We start from the raw sequence: 21,438 nt of genomic DNA, 5'->3' as shown, positions 1-21,438 counted from the left end.
TGGTTGTAGAAAGACGTCCTTCATCCACACGCCAAGTATTTAAAAATACCACCCACTCAATTGTCAGACATCTTCAGGGCCCGAGAGAAACTACCACGGCAGTTTTGTGAAACCAGCCACCGCTGGCTTCACTTTGACCTTCCTCTGTGTACACCCTTCTTTCAACTCCTCTGCCACAGACATACAATTATTAAGTATTATTATTGCTTGGTAATAACTATAATTACTACAAGGACTGCCAGAGATGAAAAAGGAGAAATCGAATTATCAGATGGACTGGTGTCAGAACTGGACAGTCTGTTTGTATCTCGAAAGGCCTGAATCCCTTCTCCTTCGTTCCCAGCCTTCACACGGGGCGCACAGGCTGAGGGCGGAGACCCCAAAGCGGGAGATGGGACCACGGCAGGGCACGGGACTGGTCCAGCGTTCGGGAACCGAGATTCCAAAACCTCCCGCGCTCCTAGAGAGGACCCGGAAGCGCGGCGCAGTCCCGGAAGACGAGGTGCTGACACACTTCCGGCCTTTGTGACTCATTGTGTCTGTGTCGAGGCGTCAAGAGGGCCTAGATCCGTGCGCGGCGCCCTTCGGCCGGCCTGAGCCCCAGAGTCAGCTCCCCTTGCTCGCCCAGCGCCCCTAGGCCGCTCCCGGGGCTCACGGTGAGAGGTGGGGCCGGCCTCTGGGGGGGGTGGGCGGGGCCGCAGGGGTGTGTGCGTGGGGGTGGGCTCTGCAACTGAGGCCCCGGGGTCCCCTCCGGGCGGCCGGGGCGCAGCGTGAAGCGAGTCCGTGCCAGCGTCCCCGCCCCAGGCCAGGCCGCCCCCTCCCCACCGCGGGCCCAGGCGGGGAGGGGTCGACGGTCCTTGGCCGGGGGTCCTGGGAGGCCGTCTGCGGGCCCCTTCCGGGCCCCTCTCCTGCAGTGTCGTCATCGTCGCTTGACGTTTCTGAGAACCGGGTCGCGAGCGAACCGACCCCTGTCTGAATGTTCTGCTCTGCTTTCGTCGCCATTTGCTTTGATTCCAGTGAGAGATTTTTTTTTTCGGGGTCCTTGCAGGACCTCGAGGTGAAAAATGCGGAAGGCTGAGAGAAATGGACACGTTTCAAGGTGCCGCATACGTGTTTCCAGATCACCTGCTTCTCCGCACCCCACCCCCACCCCCGAGCGGTGATTAAAGAGCTTTTGAAACCTAGTCAGAGTGGGTAAAGAAATGATTCGGGTCTGGTAGAGGTTATATGTACATCCCACTCTCTTTCAGCTTTATGGACTATTTCGAAGGCTTTTGAAAACGAGCTGTCCGGTAGATGAGGTGGATTTTCCACTTCTGGGTAGTAGTTATTCTGCCTGACTTGGAAGGGGTGAAGAGTGAAAGGAATTTGTGGAAATTGCGCGGGGCCGTTAGGAGACTGATTAACTGAGTGACCTTGGATAAGATAAGACACTTCCGCCAACTCAGTTTTGTCATCAATCAAATTAACTAGGTTTTCTCCAAAGGCCCTTCCAACTTTGAGATAATTTGGTCAATGTAATTGAAAAATTCAGCTATAGTTCAGCCTGACACTGACCCCCTGCCCTCCGTTTCTTGCAGTGCCTCCAGTACTCAATAAGATACTTTCATCATAGAGAGCAGCTGTTACATGGCCTGGGACCAAAGAAAGCATTTATTGTACAGACTATTGCTAGGCGGATTGGAGGTGGTCAGTAAATAGTTGTCGAATTGAATTGTGGAGGATTCATTGTAACCAGTCAACAAAGCCCTGTTAGTGTATTTGCCAGCCACGTGTGGAGAAATAGCTTTATTACTTAGGGAACCATAATGATCATTTGCCCCAGAATGTTTCTCCAAGTTTGTATTGTCTCTGAATTACTATGCACGATGCTTGTTCATTATTTCAGGCAGTCTTCACCAATCTTAAAATACAAACAGGGAAGCTAGCTACTTAATATCGTAGTCTTTTGCTGATTCCCTACTTGATCTAAGCATTTAAATTTTTCCTAACTTTATATTGTATCTAAATACAGATGAGTGTTATGTTAAATGTTACCTTTTCATTCTGAGTATCAGTATTCTTTGGGTAGCTAGTTGTCTTTTAAAGGTAGCTTTTTCATGTTTTAAAACATCTTAGAGCTCTGTTCAGAAATGGGTGGGAGGCAGTTTAAACTTTGAAGACTATGCCCTGGAAAAGATACTGGCCTGTTTAGAAAATAGCCTTTGGAATAAACTGAGCTTGTAACTCCAAGCCTTTTTTGTAAGAAAATCTTTCGTATTTACCTTCGGGGAGAACCAGGTACTGGGGGTAATCTTATCTAAATCGGATAGTGTGTCAGAATGGTTTTCAGCTCAAAGGGACCCCAGAGGTAGTTTTCTCCTCCTCTGTTCCCTCCCCCACCCCGCCCCAATTTGACAGATAAGGATACTGGATGTCAGAGAGGTTAAATAACTCACCCAGGGAGGGACTCACTCTTATTCATGGGAGACTAGAATTAAGGTGTTCCACCCTGTGCTACTTTCACTATTACAGGATTTCTCCTGTTGCTTAATCTTTTAAGCAGGCTGAAAATTGGAAAGTATAGTTACATCTCTTAAGTTTATTGAAAAAATTTAAAACACTTCTCTAGTGCCTACTAAATGCCAGAGACTGTTTGAAGTGCTTCATATATGTTAACTCCTGTAATCCTCACAGCAGCTCTGTGAGACAAATACTGTTTTTTAACCCAGAGAAGAAACATCTGTACTTAGAGTAACTAAACCTAAAATCAGCTGGTAAGTGGTGATGCAGCTTAGTGAAACTCTTCCACGCCTGTAATTTGAGGGCAACTTCGAATGCTATGTGAATGCGCCAAAAATAGTAACATTCAGTCAAGTATTTTTTAAAAACTAGTGCTTGCAAAGAGGTCATACTAAGTGTAGGTCTAAGAGGTACAAAGACGCATACTCTTAACAATAGTCTGGTCGAAGAAGACGGCATGAAAAATTAGATTACCAAGAAAGAACTTGAATAGCAAATGCTTGGTGGAGACCATTAGGGCATAGAGTTTAGAGAGAGGAGAAAAGATTGTGTGCGCAGATCCTCTGAAACCTAAAATAAAACCCAGCCCTTCCGCCGCTGTTGTGACTTTTCTCCTGCCCAAAGTAGGAGCAGAGAAATGTTGGGGGGGGAGGGTACCTGTCAAAATTGGGGGAAGAGGGACTGTGGCCGTGCCCTCATCTCTGTCCCTTTAGGTCTCACTTCCTCCTCAGAATCCCATCCTGTTGAGTCCCACTGACCCAAGGAGCATCCTACTCTTCAAAACTGGCTAAGATGTGGGCACAAATTAAGATTCCTTTCCTTTAGTCTCCTTAAATGCCTAAGATGGAACAGAATTTTCATAAATGAGATTTCTGACACCAGACTAGATGCCACACTAGCTCTGCTCAGTTGTCTCTTTTGAAGGTCCCACCTGGTTAGAGTTTAGATGATTCCCACTTGCATCTCCTGCTGTGTCTCCTTAGTCACGCAGCTCTCCAGTGAAAACTGGATGGCAGGTGAGGCCCATTCCTGAGTGGTCATCCTTTGTAGGCCTTCCTCTTCAAAAGAATCCGTGTGTCCACAGAAGCCCTTCCTTACCCCACACGTTGGGACAGAATGAGTTTGGTATGATGGTTGGAGCTTGAGCTGAGGGGTCCCACAGACCTAATCTCAAATCCTCGCTCTGCCATTCAATTGCTCTGTGACCTTGGGTATGTTATTTAACATCTGTAAACCTTAGTTTTGTCATTATACAGTGAGACAACAATGGTACCTACCTCCTGAGGGTGTTGTGTGAAATGCCTGGTACATAGAAAGCACTCAGTTAACATTGGTTCTTCCTATAATGCCTACTAGAGAGAGGCCTCTTGAACAGATGAGGGGCAAGTTGCATTTTAGCTTAGCTCTGAAGGATAAGTAGGATTTGAAAAGTCAGAGAAGACTGGGAGTGAAATCCCAGGCATTATCGTGGGAGAAAAGGATGGTGTTCAAAATACAAGACATATTTAGGAAGTACTGAGTAGACTCATTTTGCTGGATGGAAAAGGTTCATGGCAGGGGAGGGAGAGAAATTCATGGGAAATGAAGCTTGATGGGGAAACTGGGACCAGGTGCTGGGGAGTATTGACTACAAGGCTCTAGAGTTTTATGAAGAAGATCTGAGAGCAAGGTGGGAGGTGAACTGTGGGGAGATGACGGCAGGGCACCATAGAGAGGAAGCTGGCCTCCATGGAGCTAGACAGAAAAATAAGTATGAACAAAGAAATACTTCTCCCTGGTGCCTGGAGACTGAATGCATGTAAGGAGAGAGGAGTCAAGGAAGGTGAGATTCTGCGCCTGAGTGATGAGATAGATGTTCCTGGGCTGTCTGATCACTAATTGCCACTAAAGGCAATAAGACGGCAGGGGGCGCTGTAATGGCTTGAGTTGTTCTTTTTTCTTTTCCTTTTCCTTTTTTTTTTTTTTAAATATTTATTTATTTATTTGTCTGAGCTGGGTCTTAGTTGCGGCATGTGGGATCTAGTTCCCTGACCAGGAATTGAACCCGGGCCCCCTGCATTGGCAGCGTGGAGTCTTAACCACTAGACCACCACGGAAGCCGCTGAGTTGTTCTTATTTTTTCTGTGCTGTTCAACAGTCTCCCCAGTTCCCTAGAAGATAAATAAACAAAAGTCCTTGTTCTTGAGGGGTTTAGCTGGGAGGTGGAGATAGGAACTGCAGCTCAAATAATGATAATACAAGGAGAGTAGAAGTGCCTAAGATAGGAACAGAGAAAGTACCAAGGGTGTTCAAAGGAGGAAGATATCTTATTTAATTCAGAATGTCAGGAGACAGTGTACATCTTGAAGGGTGAGTGAAAATTTGGCCAGTAGAGGTGGATAAAGGTGGGAGATTGGTCCCAGCAAAGGGGTGAAGATGCAAAGTCACACCCTATGCTTGGGGAACATTAATGGGCCCAGTAGGCTAAAACATAGGGGATCACTACTAAGGAAAGTAATGGTGGTGGAAAGGTCGAGTGGGGTGTGTTGTTTGAACACTAATCGGTAGATGTCAGGGATTCATTGACAGTAACTGAGGGGAAGGAGGGAATGCCTAGAAGCATACTTTGGCAATACTAAGTTGACCTTGGTATGTTGTTCGTATTAGAAAGGGGAGAAATGGACGCTAGAGAAAATGTATGGAGCTAAGGCCCTAGTCTCGGCAGGAGATGTGGAGCCTGGATTAGGGTGGTGGAAGACAGTTCTGGGAGGCATAGCTGGAAAAGATAGTCTTGCTTTTCACTTTTCAGAATGAAATAAAGAGACTAAGCCTTACAGGAATTATTCAGCCTCCAGCTGGGAGAAAGCTAGCCAAAGGAGTGATCTCTTGGACTCCCTACTCGCTGCCTCTTCCTCTCTGGGTCCCAGCTCCAGGGGGGCTGTTTCCTGGAAGCTGCCTTGTAGCTGTCAGTCACTCCTCAGGGCTTCTCCAGCACTCAGGTTGTAACCTCCTTAGAACTGTTGGCACATCTGCTTTGTACTGTAATTATTTGTGTAAAAATAGGAATGGTGCTTCTCATCTTTTTATTCCTATCAGTCTAGCAGGACACTTTGCATACTGTAGATTGCAGAAATGGTTAGGAAATTGAATACTCGTAACTGTAAGGACTTTCCAGGTAAAGCTGGTCTGAAGTTAAAAAACAAAATATATTTCCTGCAGCAAGGTGGGTGGAGTGCAAAACAGGTCTGAAGGAGTGGATGGGAAGGGCTAGAAGATGGTTTGCAACAGGACTTTTACCAGTTTAAAATCATTGGAGAAATGACTTAATTCCCACAATGTTTTTACATTTATGTAGTAAGCCTTTTTGAATGTAATATTCTTTATTGTTATTATAGACTGCTATTTTAATAAGGATTTCTGGTTTTCATTAAGGACCAAAGAAAGAGGAAAAAAAACTAATCCTGTGATAAATCTCAGATTAAAATCATATTCTTTGCGATTAGAACAGTCATCTCCAAACTTTTCTGGTCACACGTCCCTGTCAGTAAAAACTATTTAGAAAAATTATATACATGTACCAGTGTTTTGTATAATTAAAAAAATACATTAAGTTGTGCTATTCTAGAAAAAAATTTGTGCTTTCAACGTACATGATCCTTTTTCCATCAAAATTACTAATAATTTTTCAGTGAGAGCCATGTAATTAAAAATACTTTGCTAGTTTAAAACTCTTGGCTTATCTCTTTGTTATAGAACAATTGGATGCTCTGTCTTTAAAAGTTGAATTTGATGCTTAATTTTGATGGCCGTAGAGGTGGGGGAAAAAAGATGCTTCACAAAGATTTGTCAGTTCAGATGGAAGTGACACATTGTTGCCTCTGCTCATCAACTCATGATTGAGCCTATCCACCAACCATGTTAAATTTTTGTTCTTGAAATTCAGCTACTTTCTCACTTATCGGTTGACTTCTTAAGTTTGATTTAGTTCCACATTTGTTTTTACCTTCTGACCTGGCTGAGTTAAAAATTGCTGTGCAGGGCTTCCCTGGTGGTGCAGTGGTTGAGAGTCCGCCTGTCGATGCGGGGACACGGGTTCGTTCCCCGTTCCGGGAAGATCCCACATGCCACGGAGCGGCTGGGCCCGTGAGCCATGGCCGCTGAGCCTGCGCGTCCGGAGCCTGTGCTCTGCAACGGGAGAGGCCACAACAGTGAGAGGCCCGCGTACCGCAAAAAAAAAAAAAAAAAAATTGCTGTGCAGTTTTCTTGTTTGTGTGTATTTACATCGTTAGTATTTCCCTAATTGTAGTTTCTCTGAAAGAATCTTTAAAGCTGCTTGTCTGTTTTTTTTTTTGAGATGTAATTGATATGTAACATTATATTGGTTTCAGGTGTACAACATAACGATTCAATATTTGTGTATATTCCAAAGTGATCACTACAGTAAGTCTGGTTAACATCTGTCACCATAGTTACATTTTCTTTTTTTCATTTTTCTTTTTATTTTATTATTTATTTTTGGCTGTGTTGGGTCTTCATTGCTGCACACAGGCTTCCTCTAGTTACAGCGAGCGGGGGCTACTCTTCGGTGTGGTGCACAGACTTCTCATTGCGGTGGCTTCTCTTGTTGTGGAGCACGGGCTCTAGGAGCACAGGCTGCGGTAGTTGTGGCACACAGGCTGCGGTAGTTGTGGCACACAGGCTCAGTATTTGTGGCTCACGGGCTCTAGAGCGCAGGCTCAGTATTTGTGGCGCACGGGCTTAGTTGCTCCAAGGCACGTGGGATCTTCCCAGACCAGGGCTTGAACCTGTGTCCCCTGCATTGGCAGGCGGGTTCTTAACCACTTTGCCCCAGGAAAGTCCCCTACATTTTATTTTCTTTTGATGAGAATTTTTAAGAACTACTCTCAGCAGCTTTCAAATATGCAGTACAGTATTATTATTAACTGTAGTCACCATGCTGTACATTACATCCCCAGGACTTAACTTATTTTATAACTCGAAGTTTGTGTCATTTGACCCATTTTGCTCACACCCCCCCACACACTTGTCTCATGTGTGACATGTGGCAGTTCAGCATTTAGACCAAGTGAGTTTGGTAGTGTCCATTTGTACATTAAATATGGTTTATTTTTTCTCACTTTTAAAATATAAATAGACATTTTGATATTTTCTTTCTCTGTCCAAAGTGGATTATCTCGTACTGACCAAGGCACCTATAAAAATAATAGAAATAGCTAGATGGTGGGTTAGTAAGTCCTGGCCTTCACGTTTGGCTTGAGTGTTGACTGCTAGGTAGGTAGCCTCCTGCTCGTGAGCAAATCACTTGAGTTGTCCGAGCCGCAGTCATGTCATCTGTGAGATGGTGCTCCAAGCGTGTTGTGGGAGGGGGTAAGATGGCTAGCGTGCTGCTGAAGCGGGTGCCTGGCACCCCACTAACATTCCGCTCTCACTGGGCTTAGCATGTAAACACATGATGTCATAGCCTGCCCTCCTCCTGGAGGGACGGTGCTCAGGCAAACACCCTGAGGGGGGAATTTGCCAGTTGGAAGTTTGTTTGCAAACCTTAATATCTAGAGTGACAGGGAAAACAGTGTGGCTCTGGAGGCTTTTTTTTCCCCCTTTGCTATTCAGAGGCATTTTTAAAAATTAATTAATTTATTTATTTTTTGGCTGTGTCGGATCTTTATTGCTGTGCGCAGGCTTTCTCTAGTTGCGGCGAGCGGGGGCTACTCTTTGTTGCTGTGCGCGGGCTTCTCATCACGGTGGCTTCTCTTGTTGTGGATCACAGGCTCTTAGGTACGCGGGCTTCAGCAGTTGTTGCACACGGGCTCAGTAGTTGTAGCTCACGGGCTCAGTAGTTATGGCGCACGGGCTTATTTGCTCCACGGCACGTGGGATCTTCCCAGACCAGGGCTTGAACCCATGTCCCCTGTGTTGGCAGGCGGATTCTTAACCACTGCACCATCAGGGAAGCACCCAGAGGCGTTTTTAATGCCTTGAGGTGTAGCCTTGTATGAAATATTAACAGCACAGGTCACTTTTCATAAAGGTACCAATAACTTTTTTATTTTTATTTTTTTTTTTTACTCCTCCAGGAATAGTACAGAAACAGATATCAGAAAACATTTCCCAGGACAGAAAGGAGAGCACAGACCCTGTTTGGATCAAGTCAGGTCCCTGAGCCTGAATGATGACTGCTGAGTCAAGGGAAGCCACCGGTCTGTCCCCCCACGCTGCCCAGGAGAAGGATGGCATCGTGATAGTGAAGGTCGAAGAGGAGGATGAGGAAGAGCACGTGTGGGGGCAGGACGCCAGTCTGCAGGAGTCTCCTCCTCCCGACCCGGAGATCTTCCGCCAGCGGTTCAGGCACTTCTGTTACCAGAACACTTTTGGGCCTCGAGAGGCCCTGAGTCGACTGAAGGAACTTTGTCACCAGTGGCTGCGGCCAGAGATAAACACCAAGGAGCAGATCCTGGAGCTGCTGGTGCTGGAGCAGTTCCTTTCCATTCTGCCCAAGGAGCTCCAAGTCTGGCTGCAGGAATACCGTCCCGATAGCGGAGAGGAGGCTGTGACCCTTCTGGAAGATCTGGAGCTGGATTTATCAGGACAGCAGGTAAGAAGAGGGGAAACCTGTCATGTGTGAGCAGCACGTGGACTTTGAGACTGAAGCAGAGAGAAAGTTACTGACTTAAAGTTCGTATTAATAGTCCTTGTGGTGCTTTGATCCTCTTCTGCTTGGATATTAAAAAGTGTATTTTAATATACTGGTATATTTAGTGTCTTTTTTCACTTGTTTAAATTCCTGTTTAAAAAGTGATTTACCCACAAGCCCACCCTGTTTGTCCTCAGGTCCCAGGTCAAGTTCATGGACCTGAGATGCTCGCAAGGGGCATGGTGCCTCTGGATCCAGTACAGGAGTCCTCGAGCTTTGACCTTCCTCATGAGGCCACCCAGTCCCATTTCAAGCATTCATCTCGGAAACCCCGCCTCTTACAACCACGGGGTAAGAAGCAAGGTTTCACATGGGGGGAAAGAAGCAAACTATTCAGGATGGGAGTGCCCTCTCTGTGTTGCTAAATGCCTGTAATAGAGAAACATGTTTATTTCTATTGTCGTTATTACTAAACATCAGAGGAAATATAACTTACAGGCCAATTTCAGGAGTTAAATAATGTTACCAAGGAGGTAAGTGAAATGTGCATAATGAACTTGGGTGGACATTATATTATTTGTTGAATTGTTAGTATTCTGGATGTCTAGCAGGTTTTTTTTTTTTACAGGAAAGTCCTAGGAAGAGATGAAATATAGCCAACACCCTAGTATGTCATAAATTATCTTTAAAAGGATCATTTATCAATTCATTTTATTTAAAATGTATAAAATACTGTGTAACATCACTCTATTTCTAGGTTACTTTCAAAAATTCCAAAGAATGGGAAAAGGATGGAAAAAATATTTTGTTTTTGGTTGAGGAAAATGAGGCAAAAAAAATCACTTCAGGGTCATAAATAAAAATCAGTTGAATTTTTTTTCCTTTGAGGGAAATATTAACAATATTTTTAACCAGTTTTAAAATCAAAATTGATACCTAGAATATCAGTAAAAGAAAAAAAAATAACATGCTAAAAGTATGGTTGTTCAGCAAGAGTTGACAAAGGCACAGTCCTTAACCAGTGTGTTCATTTATGATGACATTCAGGATAGGAATATTAGAGCTTAAGGAAGTATTGTCTTCCGTGCATTCTGCAGGATAGCCGCGCTCGTAAGCTGGAGAAAGCCTTGTGAGCCAACCAGTGCGCTGTGATGTTTATCCACCACTGTCCACCCAGTCCCGTTAGGTCCTCGTAGGGTTTGTGAGCTCTCTCCACACTCCACCAGGTGAAGTGAGGAAACGGAGGAGGGTCTTCGTGGTTTTAAGTGCCAGATTAGGGCTGATTCAGGTTACCAGAGTAACAGCTTTCCAGACCCTGGAACATACAGTTGTTACGTTGTAAATAGTTCTTGAAGGAATTGAGGCATATGCACTTATTCTCAGTTTCTCTTTGTGCTGCTCATCTTCCAGAGCGTTTCCTAACTCTCAGCGGGTTAAAGTGCTAGGTACTTGATCTTTTTCTACATTTTGCTTTAGCTTATATTATTGCTGTATATTCTGAAATAGTTACAAAATTTACTAATTCCGTTTCAAATTAGTTTTTCTAGTATCTTTGCAGCACAGTAACATCATCTGTTCACCAGTAACATTTTCAAATCTAACGTTACTTGGCACGGGAGGACTTTGATTTTGCCGCTTAAAATTTTTCCAGTTTTTCTTGCACGTCGCAGTTAATGTGACCCTATATTGTAGACGTCTTTTATTAGATGAGTGTCAACCCAGACCCTTATACATTTGTAAATGTCTCATTGACATTCGAACCATGTGTATGTTTTATCCAAAAACTGTGGCTAAGTGAGGGAGAAAAGTAGAGGGACAAAAAATGGCTGAAACTTACCCAGAAGTAAGAAGAGCCCCTTCCTTCTCTGTGTTTCAAGATATTACTACTAAAGATTTTTAAAACTGTTGCATTTTCCACAACTGAATGGGATTCTGAAGTCCTGGTATACTGTTTGTTGGACTGGAGAAAATTAAATTATGAGCCAGACTTGAATGTGGGCTGAGTGTTACCTACTTTTGTGGCTGAGAGTAGGAACCCGGGTTATAGTTCTGGCTCTGCCCTCTTAACAGGATGATGTTACGCAAGTTGTTTACCCTATCGGGGCCTCGGTTTCCCCTTCTTTAAAATGAAGGAGTTGGACCAGGTGATTTTAAGGGCCCTTTTATGACTCCTTGTTACTCCTGCTTAAGAACAGAGATCTTGGGAAGACACAGATCATGCCTTTTCTTTCTTCCATTCTCTGTAGTTCTCAGTTCTGTAGTTAAACACTGAACATTGGGCATGCTGGTACAGGAAAGAGGGTGCCCCTGGGCCCTTCTTTGAAGGGAGGCCCAGAGCAGAGCTGGCTTCACTCACAGCTCCTTTCTCCTCCCTCAGCTCTCCCTGCCACCCACGTTCCTGCCCCTCATCATGAGGGGGGTCCCAGAGACCAGGCGATGGCATCTGCACTGTTCTCGGCAGATTCCCAGGTGAGCTGTGGGCCCCTCTGCCCTCCTGAGTCCCTTGCATCTGCCTCTTCCTGGAGCTCTTTCAGCGGTCTTCACCAGGACACTGGCTCTTGACGTCCCTGCCCACAGAGTAGCTCCACTCCCACCTGTCCACTAGAGCCTGGCGTGGTCACCTTTTCTTTCCCAGCATCCTGTAGGTTTGCAGTCACCTCCGTCCCTGACTCCAGGTTCGGGCAGTGGGACTGTCCCTGGACTTTGGGAGAACTGAGTGTGGGGATCTCGTGTTATTTCAGGCAATGGTGAAGATCGAGGACATGGCCGTGTCCCTCATCCTGGAGGAATGGGGATGTCAGAACCTGGCTCGGAGGAATCTGAATAGGGACACCAGGCAGGAGAATTATGGGAACGTGATTTCCCAGGGTAAGATGGCTGCAGGATTATTGTCTGATAAGATTGTATTGCCTCTTTTTCTGTTAGTTCTGGGATCTGTGGTGTGGTAGAGACTACTGAGCCCGTTTCTTCAGACCAGATAGAGAAGGAGAACAATTTGAGTTTCTTTAATCCCAAAAGCCTGGTACTGGGACTTCCTGATTCCAGGTGGATTTTTTACCTCTAGGTATTTTTTGCTGTTTGAAAGCAGAAATAATTTTATGTTCTGAATCCCCACCTCTTCAACTACTCTGTCACCATTGAGGATTCTGCTTCATTCCCTGTGGATACAACTAAGTGCTTTTGTCAGGGCAGTGTCTGTATTTCCTATTATAGAGGGCCAGGTGAGAATTGATCATCAATCTAATCCTAACCTGGGACCATGTTCCTGAACCTACACTGCATCCTGCCATGGGCTTTCAGTCTTGCTTCCTGTGAGCGCTGCTCCACAACAGTTCTGTATAATTCCATGAACTTGCACCTGGTCAGGATTCCCAGATTCCAAACCTAATGGTGATCTTCTGTGAAGAGCTCTGGCTCCTGAGTGTAGTAAGAACAAAGAAGTTCTAAGAGGCATCAACCAGATAAGACAAGGTGACACAGTTGACAGACAGTCCCATTTGTCTCTATTAGGTCTTAACCCCTGGGAGATAGTACTGCAGGAAGCTCTCAGATCAGTCCTGTCATAGGAAGGCCACTTCCTAAGACTTCTGCCTGGGGAGGGCAGTGGTAGGGTGAATGAAGGGAAGTTATGAAGAAAGGATGTTAATACAGAAACCTCAAGTTTTGTTTTGAACCATAGAGGTAACTGGGGTTTGTTGTTTCTTAGTACTTGCTCTTTGGACGAGGTGAAAATTAAGCCAAAAAACTGATCTCTGTTTGTGAGCCGGGTAGTACCCACCCCTTGCTAACTTAAAACAAAGCAAAACAAAACATTGGGAACAGCCGGGGAACTATCCAGATCATCAAGGACCTAGGCTTGGAATTCAAAAGAAGTAGACCAGTTTCCTCTTCCTTATGATCAGGTCAGTATTTATGGTGATTTCATCACTCAAGTCAGGGGTTAGATACTCAACTCCTTCAGTGATTGCGTTGAGATAGTGCACACTCACGTGGAAAGGTTTCTTAAGGCCAAGTAAATAAAGAATAGATTTGGGATAGTTTTTTTCCTAGACAAATGTAAACATATGTAAAATAGTGTTTTTGTACTGAATAATTTTTAGTCTATACTTAAAAAACAGGGTGGCACACAGAATGTAGCAGTCCACAATAAGAATATATTCCAGTGTTTTAACAGGCAGATTGCTAAAATCAGAGGATCAGCTTTGCATTCGTAAGATCTTGTCTTATATTACGTCCTTTGTGGGCTGTCTCCGGAATTGTTTTCAATCTCTTTGTTCTCAGTAGTTCTCAGTCGTTTGTCAGTGCAGGTTTCAGTTACATGTACTAATGCCCCAACCAGCTTCTTCACCCTCATCCCTGTTGCTTGAGCACTGTCAGCTCTGTGCTGCTCTCCCTGGTGGAGAGAAACTAGTTTCTGTGTCTGAAGTTCTGCGTAACCTGCCAGGTTCAGCGCTCCTTGTTTTGCCTGTTAACTATCACCTTGTCAATAAAAATCTCACAGAATTGGCAGAGTATTTGCTTTTTTTAAATTAATTGCATTCCTTTCTTTCTGGTAATACCACTTATCATTTTCTAGGAAAGACCTGTCCGTTCTCTCTTTTTTTTAACTCATAAATTCTTAATTAGAACTGGAACATCATTTTTAAAAAAAAAATTTTTTTTAGCCTCACAGCATGTGGGCTCTTAGTTCCCCAACCAGGGATTGAAGCCGCCCCCCCTGCATTGGAAGCACGGGGTCTTAACCACTGGGCCACCAGGGAAGTCCCTGGACTATGATTTTTTTAATGTGTGTTTATTCTTTCAGATTAATTACTGGGTGACCAAATTATAGAACCATGAGTTGTGACCTCTTACGTTCCTTAATTCCTCACCCCTTCCTTCTTTCCTCGCCTGGTCTGTTCCCTCTGCTCACTCCCGGCCTCTCTGCATGCTCCCTCCATTGTCCTTTCCACACTTCGCCTGCCCTCTCATTTCCCAGTTCTACTCCCTGTTGTCCCTAGGTTTTTTCCCTTTTTTTCCTACTATTTTATCCCCAGTTAATATTGTGAGGTCATTTTGCAGGCAGGTAGAAGCTTCCTGGAAAACAGTGTCACTTGAGTAACCCACATATTCAAAAGAAAAAGATGCTATTTGTATTTTTTATTTATTGTGTCAGGTTGTGAAAACAGGAATGAGAATGAGGAGTCCACCTCAAAGGCTGAAATTGCAGAAGACTCAGCATCACATGGGGAGACCACAGGAAAATTCCAGAAAGATTTTGGAGAAAAACGTGACCAGCAGGGCAGAGTAGTAGAAAGGCAGCAGAGAAACCCTGAGGAGAAAACTGGAAAAGAAAAGAGAGATCCAGGGCCAGCTACAGTCAAGGAAAAAAAAAACCCCAGCACAGGAGAGCGAGGTCCAAGGGAAAAGGGTAAAGGACTGGGGAGAAGTTTCAGTCTGAGCTCAAACTTCAACACCCCTGAAGAAGTTCCAACAGGAGCGAAGTCCCACAGATGTGATGAATGTGGTAAATGCTTCACAAGGAGTTCAAGCCTTATTCGCCATAAAATAATCCACACTGGAGAAAAGCCCTATGAATGTAGTGAGTGTGGGAAAGCCTTCAGTCTTAACTCAAACCTTGTCCTGCATCAGCGAATCCACACAGGAGAGAAGCCTCATGAATGTAACGAGTGTGGCAAAGCCTTCAGTCACAGTTCAAATCTCATTCTGCATCAGCGGATCCACTCTGGGGAGAAACCCTACGAATGTAATGAGTGTGGGAAGGCCTTCAGCCAGAGCTCAGACCTCACTAAGCATCAGAGAATCCACACGGGGGAAAAGCCCTATGAATGTAGTGAATGTGGAAAAGCTTTCAACCGAAACTCATACCTTATTTTGCATCGGAGAATTCACACCCGAGAAAAGCCCTATAAGTGCACGAAGTGCGGCAAGGCCTTCACCCGGAGCTCGACCCTCACTCTGCATCACAGAATCCACACCAGAGAGCGAGCCTCTGAGTACAGCCCTGCCTCCCTCGATGCTTTCGGAGCATTCCTGAAAAGCTGTGTGTAAAGCGAGAATTTGTCAATAAGCCATTTCCCCTTTTCGTTTCTAAAATTATTTCAGAGATGTGTGCCCATGGAGGGGGGAAAAAAAGCCTCAGCAGGTTAAAAAAAAAAATCACACTTATGGATCCTTACAGGTACATCAGCAGTGTTCTGCCTTTGCCTAGTCTGTGGGCATGTAATTCTTCCACAGCCCCTGCAGGAAAATGCTAGTCATAGGGATGGATAATCCACATGCTATTTCCACACAGGATAGAAGCACACACACAGGAAAATGTCAAGCTTTTCAGTAATGAGGAGACCTTTAAGGCGCTCTTGAACTCTCCGCAGCCACAGTACATAATTGAAAGACTAAGATCGGCTCTGTGAAAATGACACTGAGGTTCAAAACCTGCTTGCCACAAACACGCCCTACTTGGCCAACGTCTTGCTGAACCTTATTTCTCAAAAAAGAGGGACAGTTTGAACAAAAACTACATCGGCACATGCTGCTCAAAACTAGTTGTATATATACGGTAAGTTCTGTACAGTCGCTGGTAGCCTACCAAAGCTATAGAAATCTAGGACTGCGCTGTCAGTATCAAACCAAAGATTTCTATCTCTTCCTGAAAGAGAGGGCATGCGCACCAGTCTACAGTTCCAAAGGACGGCTGCAGATGTAGATGGTTCCCTCCTCATGACTGAGATAAATCTTACTGAAATGGCAACCGTGATTCAAAACACTTCTCTCCCTTCGCGAAATCCCCGAATTCCCTAAAGCACTATCGTACTCCTAACTGCGTTTCTCCACAGGTTAGCACTTGATTGCATACTGTCTTTGAATCTTTTGTTGTTCCGTGTGTGAAAGTTTTCATCACTCCCCAAAAGAGATGCTTCTCTTGTCGGGGGATATATTTATATCCCCGACAGCCCTGGACACAGTGCTGACCACATGAGAAGTGCTCATTAGGCCTGACTTCTAGCAGGATTTGTACATTCATGACAAGGCCTGTGAGTCACGAGTACCTGAAATACGGTAGCGTGGCCCAGCTTGTGAGCCCGAGGCGTGGCTAAAGCTCTAGGGTCGCATGCTATTTTTGTCCTAAATATAAACGAAGGGTGCTGGTCAGCTGCCAGCATAGACTATCTAGACACGGATCAGAGAGTAAATGCCATGAAATGTCAGACGACTTTGTTGTCATCCGTCATCTTAACAATGTGAACACTTACTAAAGCAAAGATGGCAAAGATCTTAACCAGAATTTCTTCAGTCAGCTGCTGAACAACGTGATGATTTGGGCACTTTCTGAATCATTTGTAACTTTAAAGTTCAAAAGATGTGATTTCTGTTGCTTTTCAGAAAAAGGAACATTGGAGGGAGCACTTTTTTTCCCACACCTTCCAGAAACTTCTAAAAGACATTGAGATCGTTAGCTGGCAATTACTAAATGTCCGTTGCTCTGAGAAGCTCACCAACGTGCTGAGATGTGGCTTGTCGTATTGTAGTCATACCGCACAATGTCTTTTGTGTTTCTCATCACTAGAGACTGAGGTGAGGTTATGAAACTTCGATCTTTCCCATCATCTATGCAGAATGATGCATTAGCTTCTGCGTGGAAGCCAGCGACAGACCATTTTCAGGTGCACACACAAGAGACCCAAGCAGCGTGGGTCACATAGGAAGTCATCAGGGCCTTGGGTAGAGATAACTGCTCGTGAGAGCGTGCAAATGATTGTAGACAGCCCTGCAGGGACTTAGAAACAGACTAAGAACACACCTGAAGACTAGCCCCATAATGGGAGACCCCTCACATAGAGTTTGAGATTTTCCGTCAAGAACTAAAACTGTCACTCGTCACTGGTTTGCTAGCCAGCAACCCAAGCCTGTGAGACAGTGTCACTTCACGGGGAACCATGGAGGTGGGGGCAGCTGTGGCCTCAGCTCCGGGCCAAACAGCACTTTTTCTCTGGCCTCTCTCTATAACTTGGAGCAACTTCCAGCCTCCCAGTAGCTCCTAAGCAGTTGCATCAGTGTTGCCTGGGGGAACTTTAAGGAAGTCAGCTGGTGACCAGAGTATTCTGTCCATCCAATTTAAGAAAAACAGGAGAGATACTCCAGAAGAGCACACCTAAATAGCTTTTTATAGTAAGGGAAGGTAGAAGAAATGCTTTTAGGAATTTTCTTCAAAGAGTGAGACATAGTGGTGGTCGCATAGAAAACTGCTGATGCTTTTGAGCAAAGACTTTTGCTGCCAGGAAGCAACTGAAAGCAGTGAGGTGCTTAACTCCAGACACCGATCGAAGCACCGACTGTTGTGAAGAGGGAAAGAACACTGGTCAAGTCCACCCACATTGGCTTTTTTATGCGGACATGATTCAGCCATCATTTCTTTTTAATGGAAGTTAACTATAACCTGTGCCCCACATTTAATTCCCATTTCCTGGAACATCGTACTGACTGTGGGATGGCCATGGGCGTTGCTCCAGATCTTCAACAGATGGACTCCTTGAAGCAGCTATTTGAAGACAAGTTTTCTGAAGAAAACCGGCTACCACTGTCTATTAAAACCATCTGCATTGCATTCATTTATCAGCTCTTCAGTGCAAAGTGTAATAGAGTCATGGCCCAAAAGGCTTACGACATCTAAATTAGTGCTCAGGATAGTCATTTGAAAGTTCTCGACTGGCTGAAGTACGTTAACAGTTTAAGTACTCTAGTTAACTGTTAGCATGCTAGTTGACCCAGTGGAAGTTTTTGAGGGGTTTTTAAAAATATACCTTAACCTTGCCAGGAAGAGAAGTAAAAGTCTTAAAGTTGTGGGGCATTTGTTTCTACTTCATCCTGGCAGGCAAGGCTAAAGCCTAAGACTACAGACGTATGAGGCATCTTGATATGAAAGGCACTTAGTATTTTATTAAAGGCATAAAAGTGAAACTGTGCTAAATATGTACAGAGAGGTTGACACGTTTGATACCTAAGACAATTCTGTCTTACCTGGCATCGGAGAAGTCATCCCAGGAAGGAACCTCTTGAATGTGATAAATATGGCAAAGCCTTTAATCACATCTCAGCCCTTAGCATCAGAAAGCTCACACTGTAAATAAACATTATTAATATTATATGTGAGGAAAACTTTCATGTGTAGCACTCATTGCTTTGGACAGAAAATGAATTCCGTCAGTATGTTCCAATCATGTATTGAATTTCAGAAACACTGCAGAGGAAGCTCAATCTTAACTCCAGGGGATCCACAGAAGAAGAAAAAAAATGTGGGGAAATGCTAAAGAAATAGCAAAATGTACAACTTCTGACAAAAATTGTTAATGTTGGGTACTTCTATATATTTTGTATGACCATAATGTCAGTGTCTGTGTTTTGTACCTCCAGCCCCTGTTGTTATTCTGTATATTCCCTGTAAACAGGTAATGTATTTTTATTTTAATCTATTTGACAGAACACATCACTCCAAAAGAGCAAAGTTTTGGAGTAGTGAAGAAGTTGATGTGGTCATAGACAAAAAGTCAGTTCACAGAACTGAGGAAGGGGAAAACGAGAAAAAAACCTTCATAGTTTGGTGCTTATCAAGTCAAGAGCTTAGGAGATGAGTGAAATTGCTAGGAGAGACAGGCGACTAGGGCAGTAAAATGGAACAGTTCTAGAAACATCGGCAGCTTCCTGAAGTTGACCAGGAAGTTGACCGCTTAGCTGCCAGATCACCATTTCAAGCAAGGAGAATGGGTTCTCTGAGCTTGTCGGGGGAGAAAGAAGGTCTGCCCCCGTCAATCAAGAAGAGGGCATGTCCTGGGAGGGCCAGTGGGGCCACTTACCTTGACCCAATGGTGTGAAGCGTAGTCCTGTTTCCTCCACTAACTCTTAAATTTCTGTGTATAGAAAACTTGGGATAGGAAAACACCAGGATGGGCTCTTCCCTGGAAAAACAGACACACAGGCATCCAGTCCCTGGGATTGCAGGAAGGCTCGAGAAGCATTTTGCAATATTCCTGTCTCAGCTGTCTCCTGTGTACCCTCCTTGCTCCCACTCACTTCCCCTGGCCTGTGATTATTAGGAGAGGGGCTTGTGACGATTCATAGCTAGGAAAGAACTTTTTTCTAATTTTTATCCTAGAGTTGATCACCTTTTATTGCAGGGTCTCGACGTCCTCATCTAAAGCTAGCTAACCAGGTTCATCCTACCATCCTCACGGAAGAGTCATCGTGTGAATTGGAGTAACAGTATTAAAACGTAGTCACACAGTGACAGCAGTACTTACCAGCGGAGCCATGTGTTTGTGGGTCCCACTCTGCGCAGCTTCTCAAATACTGATGAGGGGGCTATGGTTCCCCAGCTGGGAAACCACATGAAGGTCTGCAGATTGCAAAGTGAAACGTAGAATCAGAGAAAAGGAAATTAAGTGGTATAAATAGATCTTTTCCTAGAAGTTAGAGTAGATTTTTATTTCAACTACTACTGGAGAATATAATAAAAAGTATTATTTGAAAAGTTTCCCTAACATTTAGGTTTCATTTTTAGAATGGACACACTACTGTACATTGAAAAGTAGTTACTTATTTTGCTATTCAAATTAATTTTTTATTATATCTAAAAATGAAATTATCTGTTTTACTTTTCAGAGCTTTGTAAAACAAACGAAGTTATAGGGAGGTAAGCCATCTCCAATTCTGCAGGTCAAACAAAAGTTTGGGAACTGTTTTGGACATCTCATAATACAGAATGTCTTAACATGAGAACTTAGTTTCATATTGTCTGGTTCTGTTTAACAGTGGATACCACAAACCTCATGTTTTTCTCTTATCCTAAAACAGTGGAAGGTAAAGAGTGGGCATTAGGTTGACTTCTGAACAATGGTCTGCTGTTATTTTAACAGGTTTTTTGTTTTGTTTTTCTTTTAATCGTTGAGATTCTCACCTCCATTTACTAAAGAATCATGACTCACTTCAAATTACATAGTAATCAGCAAAGTTAATTGGTCTTAAAATTAAATTTTCTCCCTTCAGCAAGGACTCATTAAGCAGCCAGGCTGAGTGCATTAAGATACAAAGAGTAAGTTCTGTGAGGGATTGAAAGGTGATGCTGAAACTGGGATTTCATTCCAGTTTCAGATGCAGGTTTCAAGTTCCTTTGGTCCAGGGAAGGGACCGGGCAGCTGCCCGAGTCGCTATTGTTTAGTCTCCCGACAAGGTCAGGTTTGCTAGGAAGGAGAATGCGGGGGGAGGGTTGTAGGGGCCAGACTCCCAGCTGCAGAAGAGTGGTGAGGGAGCCCTGTGGAGGGAGAGAAGAGAGACTGCTGGGCGTGTGCTGGGGGCCAGTGCTCGCCTGCCTTCCTCATCCCCCTACCCCCACTTCAGCCACTTGACAGAGTAAGGTTTTAGTCCGCCGAGCGAGGACAAAGCGTATTAGATTTAGAGGTGCTTCTGCTGGTTGCAGGGGTTCTTATGTGAGAGGGCTGGTCAGGGGGAAGCAGGTTTGTGACGACACAGGAAAATCTTTTTCTAAAAATCTATGAGTTTAGGGGCAAGGGGCGGGATATGCAAGCAAAATCAGCAATTATTTTAACATGAACATAAATATTTTTATTAACTTTTAGTTAAATAGAGGTTATTACACCCAGGTCAACACGATAACCCTAAATCTATATAGAGAGCTAACTCAGGCATTGTCTTGTTTATTATCTAGACTGGGTAAAACAAACCTTTCCTGTTTTGTCAGTTCCTAGTTTCTTAGTTTAGAATAAATTAGACAGAAACTGACTTGTCTTTGTATATCCGCAGAATTAAGTTATTGCTGTTAAACCTGGCCTTTTCAGTTCCCTGGTCTTTGAAGCATCCAGATGCTTGGTAGATGTTCAGTGAATGATTTTTAAATTGAATTTGTTCATTTAAAATCCTCATTAACATTTCTAAAACGGCTTCTTTCAGTAAATAATGGAATTTTAGAGGAAAAGTGAAGGTTTTTTTTAAAGCTAGGAAACTCCACTGAAAATAGTCATTTGATTGAGCACTAAAGTTTCAGTCATGAGAAATGGCAGCAAAATAAATTGGTAATGCATTTATAGTCAATGGTCCATTTTAGGAGGCCGATGGTGTCTGACAAATTTTAGAGTAGTGAGGTGGGGGAAGGAAATTGTGGGGATTTGTAATAAATATTCTCTTTATGTTGTTTCTCTTCAGGATCATGGTAAAACAATAAATTATCATCTCTAGGTGGCAGTAGTTGTGATGTTTGTTTTTTGTTGCCCTTGGTTGCATAAAATGCGTGTTTT

At 44.0% G+C, this 21,438-nt stretch overlaps 1 protein-coding gene across 2 annotated transcripts; it reads left to right on the top strand.

The window, feature by feature from the left end:
* Nucleotides 1–528: 528 nt before the first annotated feature.
* On the top strand, nt 529–21,438 carry ZKSCAN1 (zinc finger with KRAB and SCAN domains 1). 2 transcript variants are annotated; one of them, XM_079899055.1, is made up of 6 exons: nt 529–656; nt 8,577–9,094; nt 9,331–9,484; nt 11,511–11,602; nt 11,875–12,001; nt 14,289–21,438. In XM_079899055.1, the coding sequence occupies exons 2-6, from the start codon at nt 8,669–8,671 to the stop codon at nt 15,182–15,184; spliced, it is 1,695 nt and encodes a 564-aa protein (XP_079755181.1). In that variant the 5' UTR covers nt 529–656; nt 8,577–8,668; the 3' UTR covers nt 15,185–21,438. The 2 variants fall into 2 exon arrangements, with proteins under 2 accessions (XP_079755181.1, XP_079755182.1); XM_079899056.1 differs by having other exon boundaries at nt 538–663.

Source organism: Stenella coeruleoalba, assembly GCF_951394435.1.
Source record: "Stenella coeruleoalba genome assembly, chromosome: 15".
Lineage (NCBI taxonomy): Eukaryota > Metazoa > Chordata > Mammalia > Artiodactyla > Delphinidae > Stenella > Stenella coeruleoalba.
This window is presented reverse-complemented; position numbering and strand designations above follow the sequence as displayed.